We start from the raw sequence: 21,768 nt of genomic DNA, 5'->3' as shown, positions 1-21,768 counted from the left end.
TTTAAGATAAGATATAGCGATAATGCTCATCTATCAGCTCACTATCGAGTAATGATACCAGTGTCCGGTATACAAAGAAGGACATCATGCTGTGTTATAATGATGTTACAGGCTTTCCTTTTTCGCTGCGCACAAAGTGTAATGCCATTCTGCATCATGGACTGGACACTCTGTCTGCTCGTCTTCACAGCGCGTTACACCCAGTACATCTCTGGCATATACGCTACCCTAATTAATAATAATTATTATTATTGTTCGTAAACAATTGTAACTGTTGTACGAACAATTAGTATTACGGTCAATTGCATGCACAAAGAAATGCTTTACAAAGAATTGTGTTACGAAGAATTAGTTTTACGAACAATTATTTACGAACACTGTTTACGAAAAAAACGTCGGACACCATATAAAACTGAGCAAATCCAAAAATTAAAAATAATAATGTAACTTGATGCCACCAACATGAAACCGAGCAACGATATTGATTGATTGATTGAATCTTTATCCTCGGACTGGGAAAGCTTCTTGCAGAGCTTAATCCTGGCAGTTTCGCATACTTGGAGAGGCTTTGAATCACTGACGCAGGCCCGGTCACCGAGATTGACAGAGTGAAGTTTCCGATTGTTGAAGTCTTGTTGCCGGGAAATTATTCCATCCATTAGATGCCGCTGAATGGAGAGCAGTCCTTAACGTGCGTTGCTCAAGCGCACACCCCGAGAGTCGAACCAGCGCCGCTATTGATCTTGAAGTTCTGGATAAACTATTAAGATGGACGCTTGGAAAGAGCTTACTAACTGCGAGTATTGTCTGCACCAAGGGTGGACTGCATGAGGGATTTTCCAACTTTTATGTGGTACCACAGTAGGCTACCTCTTCTTCCAGATAAAATTTACAAGTGTAGACTACACATTTGCAGTATTTCATATCTTGTACGTTCTTGCAGTGATTTTCCAGTATAAGCTGAAGACATGAGTCAGTGTTTTTAGCAGTGCAGCAGTACCCCAGTAAGCATTGCGTTTTCCTTACTAGCAGGGTGTTGAAACGGTTACCTGCCCCTGGTTTAAACTTTATTTTTATCAAACACAAAGCAAGTGAATAAGCTTGTTTGGTGCCGTGTTTCTGTTGGGTAGAACTTTTTTAGCAGTGATGTTATGTGTAGGCTATTTCACAGAAATCACTCAAAACGTTCTAGACTCCCCAAAAATCAAACGTTTTGAAGATAAGTTAAAATGGTGTAAGTTTAAGTCCAACCTACCCTTGTCATGCCTTGTGCAACAACAGCCAGTGTGAAAGCAGCTACAACCTGCGTTGATGATTGTAAAATATCTCAAGCCTGTTAGAGGCAATCAATAACATGATTATGCTGTCTGGTGTACTTGCAATTTTAATGGGGCACTTGTTCAGGTGCCTCCCTCAAATTGAGAAAAAAAAATGATTTTACGATAAAACAAGTCATACTGGCCAAAAAAGTTTGAAAGAACAACCCCAAAACTTATTGGGAGCACATCCTTACATACTCAATCCCTTTCTGAGCTTATTCATTGCCTCATATACATGCATGCAGTGCTTGCGTCATGTATGAAAATCATACTGTGATATCTCGTACATTCTAGGTTCCTTGGCCTACTATTTTTAAGGCATCATATCAACTGAAACAAAATGAAGCTTGATGCTAGTTTATTTTTAGCAATCTTTGTCTCATTCGTATAAATGCCTATATCCACAATATATTCTAGGAAAGGATTATTTTGCTTTATAGCATGCAACATTCTGAACTAACAGACAATGTCTTTTCTCAAAATCACAATTGCAATCCAGTGAACACACCTCGATTTGATATAGCGTCGGCATTAGCCATTCCTTTTCGTGATCTCGCCAACGCGAAAGAAACTCACTTACACAGAGCGAGCCGGACTGGAGATTGCGAAAAGGTAACTTCTGTGTTCCTCAAAATCCGATATGGCGCTTTGCAGCAATCTATTGCATCATCATCAGGCATTTTTTAGGCTAACAATACCATCGAGTAATAGCTTTTCAGTAAATTAAACAATAACGGTTTAAAAATTGAATGAGGCTGTTCACCAGGCATTAAATTAAATAATATGAGATGTTCTACTGATGCAAATTGAGCTAAACTATCACAAGATGTATACAGTGACAATCTGCTTTTATTCCGACGTTTCGTCAATCAGACACGACTGACTTCTTCAGGGGGCTAGACCAGGTAGTGACTACCTGTCTAGCATGGCAAAACACAGGACATGTTGCTGAAATCAATTAAACATGCAAAATGAAAATTCAACTTCAAGACAAAAATTATCGCACGCAAAGTTTGAAATAAGTTAGAAAAAAGGGGGACTTAGCCTACATGTTAACGATCAACAAGAAACTTAAATAACAACAAGAGAGGAGAGTGAACAGCATGAGTCATGATGAATCGAGGTTTTTTGTACGCACTACTGCACAGTTTTACAATCAGCATGAAACCAATTTAAAAAACGTCAAATAAGCACTTACAATAGTTTTTTGTAGATAGCAGGAAAAGAGATGCCATCATTGCGGTTCATTACATGAGGCTTTTGATTGATGAACCAACTTTCAGAAAACATTCGCTTATTACAATCACTTTCAAGTTTTAGAATTTTAGAATTGCTCCAAGTTGTTTTATGATCTGAAGTTATGGCATGCATGCAGGGAGCAGAATCTGAGCAGAATGTTCTGGGCGTTGATATTTAAAAGCTCTTTTGTGTTCATTAATGCGAGCATCTTGTGATAGTTTAGCTCAATTTGCACCAGTAGAACATCTCATTTTAATAACGGTTTAGTTAAATTAGTTTATATTTAATTTCAGTGGTAGGATTCAATCTTGTTAGCAAGCGGTTTGCTTTGACTAAGATTAGACAAATCTGGAAACTCTGTACGTACAGTGATTACATGAGGTCCACTCAAAAAAGTTGGCCAGGAACCGGTTCTGCAAACTTTTTTATTTTTAAGAAGGAGTTTACGCAAGCCGGTGCAAACAGGCCCAATCTTACCCCTGCTTAGTTTGCTTTTAATTATTATTAATCTTTTGTGACCAAAATGTTTAGATAAGGAATATTTTGTTTGGGCAATTGTTCTTTAAAGAGGCCCACGTTGGATCAACTACAAAACATTCCTGTACCACCAAAGATTTTTTGAACAAACGCAACCACTTAGGTGCCACACCGCTATGGCTGGCAGCTGTAGCTGGACACACAGATACAGCGAAGCTTTTGATAGAAAACGGAGCTGAGTAAGTTAGTGATAATATTACTTCTATAATGTAACTTAATTAAAAAAAATTTGTATTCTTCTTATTGCACGAAACAAGACAAATTTTATAACGAAAGATGGAATTTGGTTTAATAGCAAACTAAAAGCAACAAACAACTGCAACAGTCATGAAATGCGATGTTTCCTGTGTCCGAAAAGAGCGTATATGTAGCTATCTTGAACAAATAAATAAAAAGCTCAAAATGTAAATACTAAGCTTATAGTTGAGAAGGAGCGATTTTCCTGGCGTCAGCACTAATTGACTATCACTGTCAATTCTTGCTACACTCGACTGCCGAGAAATACATATTCTAAACTAAACTCAATCAAATATAGTTATTACTATCTGAAGCCTTTACAAATTGTTTCACCTAACGGATCATCAGAAGGTCTTATTCAAATAGAATCTCAGTTAGAATCTCAAAATAGAATCTCAAATAAAATAGTAATCAAAAATAGAATCTCAAATAGAAAGCTTTTTTGCTTAGCATTGAGCACTTTTTTGTAGTATTGATAGTTTTCATTGTTTTATTCTAAACTAAACTCATGTGCATCAAATTATATTTATGTCTTAATAGCACTGAATATAAAGACGTTATAGTTTTCAAAAAGTTTCCTAAACATGAATTTAGTATCAAAATATTAGGCTCTTTATTTTGGGGTAAGATTAAGCAGACGTTCCAACCGTTTGGCACCTAAAGAGTTTTCCACTTTTCCAGATTAGAAATCGAAGACATTAAAGGTCAAACTCCTCTCCATGCCGCGACGAAGTTTAACCATGTCGAGTGCGTCAAGGCTTTGCTTGAAGCTGGAGCAGATCCAGATGGCAGTTCAACCAGTATTTCCACACCAATTTATGTCACTGCCCGTGATAACTTTCCTCGCGCAATGGCGCTATTGATCAAACACGGAGCTGATGTAAATGGACGACATGCAAAAGCAACCTCCAAAGGAGTGGATTATCCAGGCAACCTACCTGTGTACATGACTCTAGGTAAATTGTGTTGTAAAGGTAAAAAAAAAGAGCGTTTGTATTTGGGCGAGAGAGTTTATAAATTTGTGCTTCTGAAAAGTAATTTCTTCTCGGAATGATGACATGGAAGTAGGTAGGCTATTTGTATTTTCAGAATGATTTTCTGTGACAATCACGCTGTTATGTATAGGCCTAAAGTCAAATTAACCATCTGTTTGATTGCAAACTTCAAAATTATTTGAAAATAATTTTTGTTTAGTTATAAATAAACATAAACTTCTAAAACAACTTTTTCAACTTTCAGTTTATCAGCATTTTGAATGCTTTCAGCAACTTGTAAAAGGAGGGGCTGATCTTTGTGTCCCCTCATCTTTAAACGGAGCGGGGGAGTGTACGTCTCTCATTCACGGCGCTCTGAGGTATGCTTGTGATGTTAGATGCATAAAGTTACTTGCGCTGTGCGGAGGAATAAAAGATTGGGAAGAGATAAAGGAATTAATCAGCTTTTATCGAGATCGGCCTTACCGCCCCGCAAAGAACACGGAGGAAAGCATTGAATTTCTAGAAGCATGGAAAGGTTTGTGATGTCACAAAAACCAACCTTGCAATTAAATAAATTGTCAATTCATAAAAGCAGGCTATATTGAATAATTAAAACAACTGTCTTTTTTGAAGCATTTTTGCAGCAAAATTTAATCTCGAGCAAAATGTAGCCGACATAAAAAAGTTTTTTTTTTATGAAACTGTGTAACAGTTACGTCATATAGGCGAATTAACAATCCAAACAAGGTTGCCATGAAGTATTTTCAAACTGTTCTTTTATCTCCACAATCTCACATAAGCTAAATATATTTTATTAATCAGGTTAAATAGCACTGAAAAGACAACGATATTTTCTGAATCTTGTGTACAAACGTTTTTTGTTGCTGCAATATGCAGTGACGTGTAACCTAACTACACTTATCCGTGGAATGATTGATTACATCATTCATGACTGTCTGAATAGTGTTCCGTTATTTTTCTGCGCTGTTTTCAAGTATCTCTCAAATAGAGGTTGACCAAGACTTTTGATAGCCATCTCAAAGAGGCTGTTTTACGTTTGATTGAGATCGTCTCATTACTTCAGGGATTTAAAATTTCGATTTCATCTGATGAGTTGCATGCTTGTGTTCCACAGGACTATTATAATTGATTGCAAACAACTAAATAAGTAGCCTAATATTATCTAAGCAAGTTTTATTTAAAACTATTTTTTGTGTTACTTTCAGGTCAACCCACATCGTTAACCAGTCTCAGTAGAATCGTTATTCGACGACAAATGGGCCAAAAAAGATTGCGTTTTATTAAGGACTTGATGTTTCCGAAGCTGTTGAAAGATTACCTTTTCATGAGGTATTCTGTTGTCAAACGTTTTAGTTCAGTAACGCTTTTCATGCAACACTCTGTCTTGTTAGAATATGCTTTTACTATTTCGTTCTTACATGTCAATTTATTTTGTCAGCTTGCTCGAAATTTGACTTCTTCCTGCTCTTCTACTTCTTCCTCAACATCTTCGTTTTCTCTTATTTTCATACTTCTGATGGTGGTTAGATTATATCGACGGATGTTTTTAATATATGAAGGGTAATAATCCACAAGGGTGGTCGGAGTTCAGCAGCTAAGGACTTCTTACCATGTAGACAACGATTGCTGTTTTACTTTTGCAACATACAAGAATGTTCACATATGTTGAGTGGTACACAACTCTCGAGTACTATTTTTAAATGTGGAAATGTTTTTAACTGTATCTTGACTTTTAGATCATTCTACTACGACGTATTTGTAAGCTAGTTTTCAAAAATTGTTCATTTATATTTTATGTTGTTAATCGGCTATTTAAGCCGGATAATTTTAACCCAAACATTAACCCAAACTTAAACCTTAATTTCCGAGGTTTGAATTGTTGTGGCATTATTATTATTTTATCGATCAAGTTTCACAAGTTTGTTACTCAGCGATATTTTAAATTTCTGGAACTACTTTCTTTCCTTTTGATTTGGTATCCACTGGTAGACTATCTGGCAGAAACCGAATCCTTTCAGTAGGACTATATCAATATTTCTATGATAATTACAAATACGTTTAGTCTAAGACTTAAACAAGCCCTATTGGTATTGACAAATGCGTCATTTCGATGTAGACAGTGATTAGTTTAGTTCACAGCTGTTTTATAAACGTGAAACTGCTAGTTCCCACCTTGTAAACACAGCTTAATCTTTTTGTAACGTCTGACTTTATTGAAACAACATGAAAAAAGAACTTGTCTTACTTTGTAAAAATGACATAGCTACAAAGAAGTTTTTAAGGGGACAAAAGCAACTGTTGGGGAGAGAGGCAAACATTTTAATATTTGAAATAAAGAGTTTATTTAAAAATTTAGCTAGTGAAAGCAGCCAAACATTTATAAAACGTCATTCAGCATCCAAATCAGCATCATTAAAACGTTGTAAGAGCATTAAAACCCTTTATTTAGTGGGGCCAAGATAACATTTTTGGGGCGATTGCCTCCCTAACCCCCGTGGCTACGTCCCTGCTTCGTAATTTACGTGTATCTTCCAAAACACTAGACGGCTGCCAACCTGACATATTAGGGTCGAATTTTAATTGATATTATATTCATGATATTTTCTTGTAGGCTAGAAATCAAACTACATTAAATCTCAGGAGTTATATCAGCTCTTTTTACATTGAGTCAACATCTTCAGACGTGTGCATTTGTGTGAGTACGTGAGACGAGAAATAATTATTATGTAACTGCTGCTATGAAAACCAGTTGCAAAAAATGTATGCTGAGTACGTTTGGCCTAGAGATTTTAATGTTTTTTGTTGAAATTGAATTTAGGTTTATGCTGGAAGTTAAAGATTTTGATTTTACTCCTACAAAACCAAAAATAAACATTTCAAAGATTTAATAGATGGCATAAAGTGTACTCTGCAAGCATAAACAACACTAGTACACTACAGCAAATAGAATACCGTTTACAAAATCAATAAAACACAATATATGTGGGAAAGCGATCGCTGTTAATGATGGCACACAAGAAACACGCAAAACACAGGAATGATTTTAATTAGAGTTGTTAACAATTTACATAAAAACAACCGTGTTCCATTGCTCACACTTGCAAAACACGTATAGGATCAAAACGGTGTTTTCTCGAGCGAGAAAACTCAGTAAGACTTGATTATTAAAATAAGACAGAAATATAGACAACGTATGATTGTCATACTGTGAGCAACACAGAGCAATGTCTATGAGCTGACGCTTGGACGCGAAAAACGGACTAAATAGCAAAATTTTCACTGTTACGTTGGGAAGCCAGTGATGGCTTACAATCCACAAAACTATTATGGCAGTCCAGTAATATTTTACAGCAACATGAAATTTACAACAAAATAATGCTTGAGGATTATATGATTTTCTTGTGTTTTACGTAGAGGTGACGCACATAGTCATGTGACTGTTACCCTGCAGGTTTTCGTCGTTTTCTGTTTCCTTTTTTCCAGAAATTAGTTGCTGAAAAGCATTTGACATCTATTAAGCTGTGTTGTAACGTTTAGGTTAAATAAACTGCAGTTACGGTGTATATAGTAACCACCACCACCTAAGTCCTAAGTGCTTCCAGTAACTTGTAATTGAAATAAAGCTTTTTAATTGAAGCTCAAACAACAAAATGCTTTTTTATTTTCAATATTACTTCTCCCTATTGTGGGGGACTGCAGTATCAATTTTGATTGTTTGAAGACCGCTGTGTTCATCCTATGGTCGCTCTATTGGTACTTCAGCAGTCCAGCCTTCCAAAATATTGACAAGTAACCGCAGGAAACTGCTAGTCAACAGCTGTTGCCTGTTATACAGTATGTATATACTGTAATTGAAAGCATAGAAAAACAGCCGGAATAAAAAAAATTGAACAGATTTGCACATTTGGAGAAACTAGCTAAGAGTTGATCAGCTACTTTACCGTCAACGGAACTGGGTTTTGGCAAAGTTTTGTTGTAACTGTTTTTCTCGTCGGATCGTGGTTTGGTGAAGCGAGTTGTCTTCCACACGGAAAAAAAAACTCTTTTATCTGAAAAATCGTATTTAAACTACTGTAAACATGGAATTGATGCACAATATGTTGAAGCTTGCAGGTTACATTTTTTTCTGTACTTTTGTTATTTTGCTTTTAAGATTAAAGTTGATTCGGAGAACCAAAATTGTACTTGCCGTTCGTCTGCTTCCTTCTGTCATAAAAGCATAAATGAAGGGGTTCACACAGCTGTGGCCCCAAGCTGGAATCAGACTGAAGACATGAATATAGTAATGAATGGCGGAAGGTGATGTCGGAGCCGCTGAAAAAGATTGTTCAAACGGTTTGCAAAAGTTTAGGTTTGAAAACTTGTGAAAATTGATAAAAAAAAATCACAAAAATGTTGATGCTCTGAGTTATCTTGTTTAACATAGTTGGGATTTACCAGAAATCTTTTTGAAGGGGTTCTGAATAATCTCAGGAGCAGTGCGAGTATAATAAAAGAGTTGTCAGTTGTTGTTTTAAGTATCCTACTAGTACAAACGTTATTTTAAACTAAGCTACAGTAAGATAATCTAAAACAGTGGTTTTCAACCTATTATCTTGGCGGACCACTTTTGATGCCTTCGAAGCGGTTGCGGATACCTAAAAATCGTTTATCTGAAATTTTGATATATCGCGTCTCCTCATTGAAATCAAATGTTTTGTAAGTTTCGAAACGACACACTTAGAAGAATTTGCTGAACTCGCGACGCACTTATGACGATTGATGACATTGACAAAGTTATGTTATGAGCTATCATAGCCTATGTTCGCACACAAGATCAAAAATCAGTAATGTATTGTTATGGTGGATGAATGTTTTTCTATAAATTTTATCAAAAAATAACAGAATTTTTGCAACCGTTACAAAAAATTTCTTTTTGTCATTTGTTAGCTAATCAATATTTCGTTGTAAACAGTCATGGCAAAACGGTCAGTGCTGATAAACTGCTGACTAACGTTTGCATGTCTAAGTTAAGCATTAATGAGCAACCGCTGTCTCAAAAGAATTAAGTTGAACATAGCCTTATAAAAAGATTTCATTCATTTGCATGAAATCTTTTGAGTTATTTTTAAACTTTGTAATCTATCAATCATGCTGCTAACTCGGAAACTTTCATACACCCCCTGAAATCGCTTCGCGTACCCCTGTTGAGAACCACTGATCTAAAACGTTTCCATGTAAAGATTAATTTGAACAAGGTAGGCTAGCCCAAATTTTGCAAAGCTGTTCAAAATTAATCTGAAGTAGACTACTGAAAATTCATATTGAAAACTTTTGCTCTGCAAATAAAGCTACTCACCATGTTGTTAGCAATATCTTTGAATTGATTTCATTGTAAGCTATCTAGGCGTACCTATTCAGTTTGCAATTGCAAATCATTCCATCATTTAAAGTTTTTCGCATATTTTAAACAAACGCACTCAAAATCTTTTTCCAAATTATGAATCTTTTGCGGCACAAAGGTTAGGAGCCGTTGCTGTAGAGTCTAAATTCTGAGAGAATGCTGACCAAATCTTCAAAGTTATGGGTGCTCTTCGAAATGTAGCCGATAATTCTTGAAGCGCCTTGTAAAAGTCTAGTTTGTTCTACACTAGATGAGAGCTTCATTTCATCAAATAAAGTGCCTGGTAAACAGCCTCACTCAATGTTTAACCAAAGGCTTCTTCAAAATTTGAATCGACTTTCAAATTGAGACCTGTTGCAGAGTTGTGGAGTCGGGCGAAAAATATACACCGACTCCTCGGTTTAAAACTGCCCGATTCCGACTCCGGACTCGCCAAAACCTCTCCGACTCCACAGCCTTGCTGTTGAGGTTGCAAACACTTACTCATCCAGCCAAATTCTTGAATGATGTAGAGGAGGTTCGATATTTGATTTGGAAGCCAACACAAAAGAAAGATGACGATTATCACTATCACAACGGTCGTGGCTTTATCCTGCATGTCATCAATAAAATTTTATTGAAGATTCAGATCAACATAGAACCAATTACAAAAGCAATAGAATCATATTCAGATATATCGACAGCTAGTAATAATTTTTTCGTAGTATGCTATATAGTAATGTCAATTATTTGATGTTACGCCTAAGTAGGCTAATGGAGATTATGTTTATTTGATATAAATTCTTAATGGCGCCCTAACCAGTATTTTAAGTGAAATGGGACTATAAAGTGTTAGCTTTAGAAACTCTATCAAAAAATTACTGGATAATAGGTTAATGAGAACTTTTGTGTTTTTAATAGCCGATAACACATAAGATCTATCAAAAATTTTAGCATGAGACTTATCAGATGACTAATGCCTTAATGGCAAGACTCTTTATCCACAAAATAAGAAAACTTCTTTAGGAGCTTAGTCTTAGCATTTTTGTACACTTGTGAAAGCTCTAATCCACTACCCGGTCCTGAAATTGGCAATGTGAGGTTTCAACTTGTCATTACAATGTGCTTTTGCATTGAATACTAGCCGTCAGTGAAGTGCGTCTAGCTGCTCATCTTTACAGTGAAATCATATTTTCTTAATTTTTGCTATTTGTAGCAGAATCAGTTGGCTTCAGGGCCGGATTTAGCTGATGGGGGCCCCGGAGCACTTTTAGATCGGGGGGGCCCCCGTGCAAAAAAAAATTTCGCGCCTTTGGCTCGAAAAGACACCTTTACGTCTACAGTACCAGTAATTCAGCACTGCACAGCATTTTGCAGAAGCTTCAAAATGGCCGAAAAAAGAAAAAAAAAACACAAAGTCACATTTTTTCCACGTCGGGGGGCCCCTTCAAAAGGGGGGCCCGGGGCACCTGCACCCTCTGCCTCCTCTAAATCCGGGCCTGATCTGTTGCAGAATTCGGCCTGACAACAAAGAACTATTGGCCAATTTTGGCGCACTCAAAGACGCGTGATATTTAGTTAGCATAAGTACTTTCAAAGTGTTCGAATAACGCAGAGCATTTATTGAGTAATGTTTAAGTCATGATTTACATAACAAGTAATGCAATCTTAAGGGCGTTTCAGAAAACCTTTACCTGAATTTTCGTTGAACTGTTTGCCGTGTTGGTTCGACAGTTCAAAAACACGGCTATGCCTAAGTAGCAGGATGCAATCGTTATCATCGGGCATAGGAATCCCAGTATAGATCTAAAAGAAGCAAAGGTATTTTACTCGTATATTATATTGTGGTTCCCATGAAATCTTTTGAACACTTTTATGCGACACTTTCTAACGTTAATGATGTTTACACCTTTGTCAACTTGTTCAAAGACCCCAATTTGTAAAATCGCAGTTTGTAAAATAAACAGTGCAATGGCGCAGCCTATGAAGCGCTCGGATTCTAATCATGCGATCCTGGTTCGACTCCCGTCTCAAGCTGGCTGGACACTGCTCATCTCTAACCAGGCTGTAATAAGTTGGGTAGACGGGTTGCCCAAAAATGGAACATTGCACTCAGCCTTCTCTCGTTAAGCTCGACGGCTGAGTGAAATGAGGACCTTACCTTTCCCCTACACTTGGAATCAAGTATCGGACCAATTCCACCCAACCTTTGATTTGCAAAAAATAAAACACAAATAATGCTCGTACAAGTATCATATCAAACCTTCCGTTGGGCGAGTCAAGACCATTATATTTGGTTATAAAATTTAGCGAAAAACTTCAGGCATCATATAGGGGGTGACTAAAGGCTTCAAGAAAATTGCCTCTTATGTCATTCAAACAGCCCCTTTTGATGCAAGCATGGAAGTATCCGCCTCTTTCAAAATTTTAAAAAATATTGCAAATTTAATGCAAATTCTCATGAAGACTTCTGCAGATCAATTGCCCTGTCTGCAATTCACTGCTGTTTAATTCGAGAAACTTAAAACCAACTCATTTACCAAATCAGTTGTTTATAACATTGATTCAACGTCTGCGGACGTTAATGATTTAAAAAAAAAACTGAAAGAGTACGTAGATCTTTGAATTTTTTGGTGTTGCAGACGTTGAATCAATGTAAAAAGCGGTTGAGTTACTGTCTGGCAAGATTATTTTTATAATTCGCCTATTTCAATTGGTAACTAATAAGTCGAAGTCTTACAAACTATTCAAAAGCCGTTTCTTAAGTTTTATTTTCAGCTGCACCTCATGTCTTAATTGTAAAGATAGAACACTAGCAGCTATTTTAGCTATTTTAGCTAATTGTGTTTCTTTTTCTCGACTCGTGTTAGAAAGGCAAACAAACAAACATCTCTATATTTTACCTGGTAATAAAGTATAACAGCAGCAAGACCGGCTCATTTTCCGCCCAAGTGCAGACGTATGTCACTATAAACATAATAGATTTTAGTTCATGTGGCTGAATAAAAATTTATGAAGACAAAAGTAATCTACTTTAAAAGTTAAAACAACAACGTAAATCTTTACTATCAGTGGCTTACACAAAGGAAAGGGAACTGAAAAATTCAAAAATCTACATACTCTTGCAAGTTTTTAAATCATTAAGGGTTGGATCAGGGACATAGCCACAGGGGGCTTGGAAAACGACCGCCCCCAAAAATCTTATCTTGACTCCCCAAAAAATATTTTTTAACTCTATTACAGCGTTTTAGGCTAATACCATTGTATTTTAAGGTTAGGGTTAGAATGGCGTTTGCTCCCCAACAGTTGCTTTTGCCTCCCCTAAAATTTTCTTTCTAGCTACGGCACTAGGTTGGATGCATCTAATGTTTTTCGTCAATCTAACTTCGATTGTTTTGTGGCTGGATTATGGACGCTTGCCATCAATGTTGGTTAAAATTAAAGTTTTGTTGGTTTCGAAGTTATAGGCTACAGTACTGTGTTAGTGCAAACTACATCGAAGCTAATGCGTTCATCTTCTGTTTTTACCTGAAATAATGCTACCTGTTGAACTTGGTGCATGCACTTAGCATATTAGCTTAATTGGGGCCCTAAATAGTTCGTAGACTCAAATACATTGCTTGGAGTTTGAACGCCTGCAGTCTCTAATAATAGTCAAGTTTGCTACTCCTCTTATTGTAATGCGTTTCTTGTCAACACAAATCATATCGGAAGTAGGTGAGTTGTATTATTTTTGGAATATCATATGCGTATGCTGGTTATTTTTAAATAATAAACATTGGGATACACAAAGAGTATAAGGTCTAGCTTAAACATTGTTTCAAACAGACTTCGCGCCATAAAAAGCCGTTTTTCGTCTTCAAAATTGTTTGATTTGCACTTGTATGACTGTTGTACAGTTGCTGTACTGACCGTTAGTTGGCGCGTCTATGCACGCTTGTTGCCACCCCATCAATTGTGTGCGTATTGTGTATCACTACAACGTTATTTGCGAAAGTCATGAGTGGCTTACGCAAAAAAAAAACAATGAGAAACATAAATTTGTAATTGACGAGCTGTTGTAAGCGGAATTTTAAATTTAAAGATTTATCTTTTTTACATTGCAATTCCTTTGCCTGGCGTGTCAAAGCTACTCATTCATTACGAAAGAAATGTGAAAAAGTTAAAAGTGGAATTTTAGAAACCCGCAATTGCTTGCAAACGCCGTATGATGATTCCTTGCAGAATTTTTACTGTAGTTTGCTAAAAATGTCATGAATTAACGAAGACCTGAGGAAATCATTAAAGCTTAAATATAAAATAATAGCCTAGGCTACTTTTAATGAGTTTAAAACGAAGGAGCTCTGTTAAACATGACAAACTGAGATTGGGCTTGTCCATATAGGCTACCTAATTAAACAAACACAAATGACCTTCATCGATTATGGCAGTTGAAAATTGAATATTCGAAATTAGCGGTCGCCGTCTTAGATAAATAATCTCGGTTTAATATTTACACATCAGATGCAAATGAATAATAAATGCCTTCTGTACAACAGGTCGACATTTCCAAACAATAAACGAATTTTTTATTTATTTTCGTAAATCGATCACAATGTTGAACAGACGCCATTCTGATGAAGATCATCTGACTTGGAATGCTACTAATGGATGAAAAGTTACATTGGTCTAAATAGTAGTTTTTTTAGCTTAAAGCCCATGATGTCTGTGCATGCACTACGTTATTGAAACAAATGCATTTAAAATTAGGCCTAGTGCTTTTTAAAAAGTCTAAAAAGACAGTTTTTTAAATAAATCCGTGAAAGGTGCTTTTACAAGCTACTTGTACTGTAGGCGTAAACGTTTTTGTGATTGTTGCAAAAAAAAGCTTTAGCAGGCTAGACTTCAAAGGACGACATTTATTAATAAAAAAAAAAGTTTGAAAATATTAAAGAGAAAACATAGGCTAACAAACTAAAACACATTTAGGCTAACAAACGCTTTTGACGTCATTCTCTAAGCTTGAAAATAAAAAAAGATGGTATTACAAACTTCGTGACTCGTGTAGCCTACTTCTAGATGTCGGCATGTTGTTTTTGTTTACTGGACAACTTCTTCTTCGTTTGCATGTTAATGTTTTATGTCATTCTTTAAAATCGTTATTTTTAGTGAAAAAAAGAAGATAATAACCGAATCAATTCGATTTGTTTTCCAGTAGTTTGTAAGTCACACTTTATGAACACACTCGTTTAACTAGGATTGTATGATTGATGTCTGCCTGTCCGTTAGCTCAGTGGTTACGCGCCCGACTCAAGATCAAGCAGCTTTGGTTCGGTACTCGGGTTGTGCGCTTCAGCAACGCATTTCAGAACTGCTCTCTATTCAGCGGCACCTAGTGAATGGAATAATTCCCTGACAACAACATTTCAACAATCGGAAACTTCACTCTGTCAATCTCGGTCACCGAGCTTGAGTCAGTCAGTAAGCTCCAAGTAGATGAAACTGCTAAGATTAAGCTCTCCAAGACGCTTTCCTGGTCCAAGTATTCAAAGAGATCGAATCAAACAATGTAAAGACCCAGTGGAGGCGAGGTTATTTTCAGCAAGAGCATTTTTACAACCTTAGCGACCTTTTTTAAGGTTTCGGTTGGCCCTCAGATCAATTTGAGTTTGAACCCTCTAAATTCATTATCATTTTCAGCCTGTGGCAGCTTACTGCTGATCGAAGGCCTTTCCTCTTTCTTGCCAATTCAGTTGATCTTTTCTTTTTGAATGCCAGTTTATTGTTCCACATTGAGCAACAACATGGAAATTGCGTCTTGACAAACAATCATTTAATGGCAACTGGGTAGTGGTTTCACCAAACTCTTACCAAGTCCAGTTGGAATGAATAGTTCAGTGATGAGTGTATTTTCAGTATTTACAATTCTTTAGACCTACATCAATTTAATGGGTGAAGTTTCTGCAACTTTGAAAATCTTTCTTTGTTTTGAATGGCATCATTTGATTATTATTTATGACTGTTACGCCAATACAAATTAAACAGCGGTGTTCAGCTGGTGCTAAAAGTACGGATCACAATTTTTTTGACATGAAATTGAATTCTGCTTATCCACTCTAGTGTATGATAGCAATATGATAGGCCTATGTATACAGTACAGTCATTGCATTAAAATATTTCATTATGCAAGAAGCAATGCATAATTATGCAAATAAATCGATCAAAATATACTTCATCGTACCTATGCCATCTTGTTCTTCCGATTTCAATTCTCTGTAGACACCAACAACAGAGCTCATTACAATTGATATCAGCCATACAGTTGCAGATGCCAGTTTTGCTTCTTTTTTAGCTCTGGATATCGACCTGTGCATGTATGAATACATTAATTAATATACTTTTAATGATAAGCTACAAAAAGAACAAAAAACTAACAAAATTTCCTTTGTAAAAATCTGAAATCCAACGATTTTAGCATATTTCATGCTAGCTTAGGCTAAATTCCAAGATAAAATACATCGGGATATAGCCAATACTTTTTAAAATTTTGTTTTAATTGGCTAATTGGCTGTCTGTCAAGTGATGGGCTAAGAATCAAAGCTTCTGTGAGTGCATGTCACGAAGATTGTTTAATTATTATTTCAAAAGCAGAAAACTTAGTTTGTTGGAAGTGTAATTAGTCTGCTAGGCTACTGTAGAATTACATTTTCTGAAAGATTTTAACGTTTTAAATCACATTGGTCCATTTGTTTAAGGTTGATCGAAAATGTTGCTTGAATTTGAAATCGATACTGAACGAAATGTAATAAACATAGTGTCATCTTCTCTCTTATCGTAGACGATGGGAAGATGGATGACATTGTTGATGGAATATTGAACGCCAAGCAGTCAGGGAAATGATTAAACAGTTTACTTCCGAGACTGTCAATTGATGTTTTGTTGACTGATGAAGGCATTTACAATAAGCAATCAGTCCTCACCACATCATTGCATATTGTTCTCTTATTAACATTGTTATAACTAAAATAAAGCAGCCTATTTCATTCGAAAAAAACTTTCTGAAAAGGCTGTTGTTTTTGTATTGATTTTAACCAAGTTATGTTTCTATGTTTCATGCTCTGTTGCCTCCCATTAAAATGCACAGGTGTGCTTGCTGCATTGACTACCTCATAGTTGCAACGAGCATATTGCGTTGTCACTGTTGATGTACGTGATTGACTTGAACTAATGGAATATGTAGCCTACCACAAAAGTCAAACAAGTGTGCATTTTTTTTTACGAAAATCTTTGTTATGATAATAATAAAAGTATCGCATATAAATTATTTATTACATTGCGAAAAGCAATGTTTAAAAACACAATAGGCTAAAAATGTTTATTTTTTGCTGCTTTCTGCATTTTTTTGCGAAAGTAGTCAAGTATTGAAATCATTATAAATAATACATCATCAAAACAGCCAAGAATCCACTCAGGATTCTCAAAATTTATAAAAGAATAACAGCCGTCACTTTGAGAGGGTGAGTCCAAACGTGCAGAAAAAATAACAGTATAATTAGGCTATACAGTATGTAAGCAATCTTCATTTTAAGAAGAGACAATGGTTTGTGCATCAAATTTAGGAAAACCAGCCTTCTTTGGAAAAATGTGTCAGTAAAAAGTTTGCTCTGAGACTTACAGTGAGTAAACCAAAAATTGTACTTATGTACGTTTTTGCAACGTTGGCACACGACTTGCTAAAAAAGTATGAAATCGCAGATTGGGCAGTTCGCAAGCGGAAGCAAATTATTATCGAAATATGCGGCACCTAGTTTCAACAATCGGAAAACTTCACTCTGCCAATCTCGGTAACCGGCCCTGTGTCAAGAGCTTCTACAAGTATGCGAAACTACCAGGAATAACCTATCAAGGCTTTGTCAGTCCAAGGATAAAAATTCAAAACCAACCAACCAACCATAGGTTATCAACTGGTGTAGGCGTTCAGATGAAAAAGTTATGCTGTTGAATGTATTCTTTTATTCCACGATAATAGTGTTAGAACGTTTAAGATCTCATTTATGATCACGACAGTCTACAACTATGGTAAGTCTTTCTAATTTGAATTTCGTACGATCGATTCAAACCTGTAACCTAGCCATAGGATGTAGACCGGCTGCGTATTTGTAATTTGCAGGTCGCTGCAGCAATGAGGTTTATTAACCAATCAAAAGGCAAGGTTTAAATCAGCTGATTGCAGTCATGCGACTCATGCAGGTTAGAAAGTAAATTAATTGAACGTTTTGCTGTCGCCAGCGTGGTCTAAAGGGTTAGGGCTACATGACGTGGGTTGGATTCTCACTATTGCCATTAATCTTTTTTCATGTGTAACTAATTACCAAACAAAGTTTAAAGCAAGAATCAACTCTCTGGCTAAGTGCCAGAAGCATCACAAAAACTGCAGTTATCTGGTTCATAAGGAAAATTGTTTTATGCTAAAGTGTCGACACTGTCTACCGGTCAAAATACAGCATCTCCTCAAGCGACCTACAGATTACAAATACAGAAACCGGCTTATCACGTCATTATCTCTTGTAAACATGAAATATCGTTTAGTTTCAAAACAAAAAGCAAAAATACTTTTCACAAAACAAGCCTTTGAACTACAAAGGAAGACCTATGCCGACACTTCCACAGGCTTAGGCATAGGCCTAAGAAGCAATAACTGACATGGGCAAACTACAGTCCGCATCCCATATGTAGAGATCAGTAGCCTATGTGAATGCAAACACATAAAAAATAACTATGCAGACCTAAAACATATATTGTTCCAAATATTTAGCCTAAGATTCGTCTCAAATATTCCACTGACAAGAAAACGCACAGTAAAGTTGGACCCAACCCAACACTTAAAACAATCCAGCTCCTTACCGGTTTACTGCCTTCAAATGAAAAACAACAGCCACAAATCTGTGAATTGCCATGCATGTCAAAAAGTATATGCTTGCATACATGTGAAGGTAAGTTAAACCACTTGTTACTCTGCACATGGTTTCTCCGAAAGGCCATCTGCAATTAAATAATGATTGTTTTAGGCTATGGCTATGGTTATAGGCTTATCAACAACTTTTTTAGCGGTTCTTCTCATTTGGATTTTTATGAAAAATTACGGCACGATAGGCCATAGCAGCTTTAAATATTTTTTAAATTTATGTCTCATAATAAAATCTACGACGCACGTGCATGAATCTGCAAACATTTTAAGTAGGCTATTACATTTCGCAAATGCTTTGGTATCGACCTACAGTAGGCTATAGATAAAACAAATTACAGTGTTGCAGAGATGTACGTATACGTCACAAATTCTACGCCGCAGACTTGCGACGTAGACTTTTTGTTTGCGCTAACGTTTGCGGCCACATTTTTTGGATAGTTGTCGCTTGAGGCTACGCCGTAAAGTTTTTGCGTTTTTTTAGCGCATAGCGTCAACGCATACTTTTTAATGGCTTAGTTGTTGCTTGCATTTTTTTTTTATCAAACTTTCCAAATTTTGAATAAGTTGAAAGAATGTTTTCAATGGGCAAAGACATATTGAAACCAAAACGCAGCAAAATGTCAGATGAACAATTTCAGATGCTTGTGTTTCTTCGTAGAAATTCAAAATAAAACTTGTTTGTTTCGAGTGGTTTATACCTTGTGAATGTTTGGCACCTAGCAAACAAAATGAGTTTACGCTAGTGTATGCTCTGACGCTGACGCCGCCAACTTTTTTTCCAAGTTACGTTGACGCATACGGCGTATGTTTTTTCGAACGTTTGCGCTGACGGCGTCAATATTTTTTGTATGTGCGTACATCACTGCAATGTTAGATGCAAGTTTTAAATCCTCATTAAAGCGTATGTGAGGTTATTATTGACTTTTAACATTTGTTCATAATCTCAGTCATGGAAAACAAACGCAATCGCTTCTGTTGACAGTGACAGATAATTGTATCCTCAGGGACTGGTACGTACAAGTTTAAATTTTCTCAAAAACTTTGCAAGGTACGGTAGCTGGTTTTAAAGCTCACTTGTTCTTCAAAACCATATCGGTTGCCCACAAAGGTAGCATCATGATAAACAGTAGATCAGCCATTGCTAAGTTTGTCACGTAAACTTTGACCCCGACGTGGATACTGTTGTTATTGTTTCTTTGTCGTACCTGCGTCATAAAGCTTGGCTTGGTGGTGAAAATCTTTCAAAGTCACACAAACTAAAGGACACATATTTTATGCTAAAGCAAGAAATATCGGGAGATTGGAAGAATCCACACACCAAGATGATTATTTTGTTTCAATTTAATGCTAAGCACGTTGTTTTTTTTTTTAAATCTACTTCAAAATTTGCAACCCAACGAAAAATTGATAAATCCGGGAACAACATGTCTTAACGTCACTGCAACAAAGTTGCTAAGGCTGAAATGGTTGCATTGAGAGATTAGTTGCTGGCCGCCTTGATGTTGTTTGCTGTACACTATGGGCTGACCAGAGACATTACATTCCGGGTCGCTCAGCTCCGCTTTTTTGGCAACATTAGAAGGGTCGATTGCCAATATGACAATTTTTACGCCTCGCTACTAGCTTGCTTTCAACAAAAAGCATAAAATCACTTTAAAACTATCTTCACTCCTCTTATGCAACCCATAAAAAGTACATTATTTTATTAATTAGAAGAAATGTAACCCTTCTAATGTGGCAGCGGATATGTCAAAAGCGGATGCTGTTTCGCATTCCGATAATCTAAAATCCCTAGGGCTGACTCAATGCACAGCAAAAGTGCTCGATTCAGACCAAAAGGAAAAGGTTCAAAATTTATTGAGTCATTCTAGATTATTTTTTCTCATTCATAATACATGGTTAAATAGAGTATCTGCATTTATTTTGGCGTTGATTATTCATTTCACATAAATCTAAAAATGAACATAAATCTAAGACAAAAGGTGGGAAAAATTCCAAACAGTGCTTTAAACAAACGAAATGGTGGCAAAACAAAGCTAAAAGTTAACACTAACAGCTCTTTCTTTCACTTTTCAGTTTGCTTATCAGTTTGTATTAGTCCGGGATCTTAGTTAAGGAAACTACCTGTTACTTTTTGGCGTTCCATTCAATCGCTTATTGAGTTGTTTATTTATCGAAAAACAAAACGTAAAAGCGACATAAAACAAAATTACATTTTAATACAATAAACACATACCGTTATTTTTCCACACCTCTACTATAGAAACACACAAAGGTTTTTAGACTTACTTACCGAGGTTGCCATGATGTATATCACACCTGTGTTCCCTACAAGACCAACAAAGGAAACGACGTAGAAAATAGTAGGCAAGATGATGGTTGATATCGTGGAATATTTCTCAGTGCTGCCAGTGGAGTTAAAGCTCCCATTTTCCATTCTCTTTAGTATATTATATACAGTATGTCTACTTCCTATAAGCTTTACCAGGTCCACTTTTAAGTACCTGTAGTTATTTTGTTGTCATCCTACTGAAGCATATTTGTGCAAAGAAATGTTAGTGATGCATTTTTATAACAAACATAAAAAAACATCAATAACCTATCATCAATATATAGGATACATCAAATATGGAATATGTTATACTGATTGATTACGGTAGGTGCCAAGGGAAATACTCTATAGTATACACTACTCAAGAATCGGTCTTTGAAGCTTCTTGACAATTAACGTTAAAAAACCAAGACCTGGGTTGCAAATCATTGGTAGATTTATATTAATAGATTTTTTTTACGAAAACACCCCAAATAACATAGTTTTTCAACATTTTGAAGTATAACCTAAAATTGAAATAATCTATGAACGACTTTTAATTAGCTATTTGACGACACAGTATTAAACCGACGTTTAATGATTAAACTTTAATCTATAAAAGCTTTTTTTGTACAATGCGAACGCTTGAATGTTACAAAGTTGGAGGCATTTCTAAATCAAGCAAGCGGCATATAACTTTATTTCCAGTGAATGTTTTGAACATCCGTTGAACTAGAGTCCAGGGGTCGGCAACCTTTCGTATGCAGTGTGCCAGTTTATGAATAATATCAAAATATCAACAACTCGCGTGCCAAACA

At 36.1% G+C, this 21,768-nt stretch overlaps 1 protein-coding gene across 1 annotated transcript; it reads left to right on the top strand.

Moving 5' to 3' along the window:
• The first annotated feature begins 1,760 nt into the window (after positions 1-1,760).
• On the top strand, positions 1,761-5,965 carry LOC145787938 (ankyrin repeat and SOCS box protein 1-like). Its single transcript, XM_082599775.1, has 6 exons — positions 1,761-1,931; positions 3,090-3,274; positions 4,014-4,288; positions 4,572-4,844; positions 5,536-5,659; positions 5,769-5,965. The coding sequence occupies exons 1-6, from the start codon at positions 1,761-1,763 to the stop codon at positions 5,782-5,784; spliced, it is 1,044 nt and encodes a 347-aa protein (XP_082455901.1). The 3' UTR covers positions 5,785-5,965.
• Positions 5,966-21,768: the final 15,803 nt, after the last annotated feature.

Source organism: Aplidium turbinatum, chromosome 18, assembly GCF_918807975.1.
Source record: "Aplidium turbinatum chromosome 18, kaAplTurb1.1, whole genome shotgun sequence".
In the NCBI taxonomy this organism is placed as follows: Eukaryota; Metazoa; Chordata; class Ascidiacea; order Aplousobranchia; family Polyclinidae; genus Aplidium; species Aplidium turbinatum.
Note: the sequence above shows the minus strand (reverse complement) of the source record. Positions and strands in the feature narration are given on the sequence as shown.

What these genes read in the sequence shown, in the direction of transcription:
- LOC145787938 (XM_082599775.1), top strand. Translation starts at nt 1,761, where the DNA reads ATGCAACATTCTGAACTAACAGACAATGTCTTTTCTCAAAATCACAAT. An exon ending in GGACTGGAGATTGCGAAAAG is followed by an intron (nt 1,932 to 3,089) that starts GTAACTTCTGTG and finishes CAAAATGTTTAG; the next exon opens with ATAAGGAATATTTTGTTTGG. An exon ending in ACCTGTGTACATGACTCTAG is followed by an intron (nt 4,289 to 4,571) that starts GTAAATTGTGTT and finishes TTCAACTTTCAG; the next exon opens with TTTATCAGCATTTTGAATGC.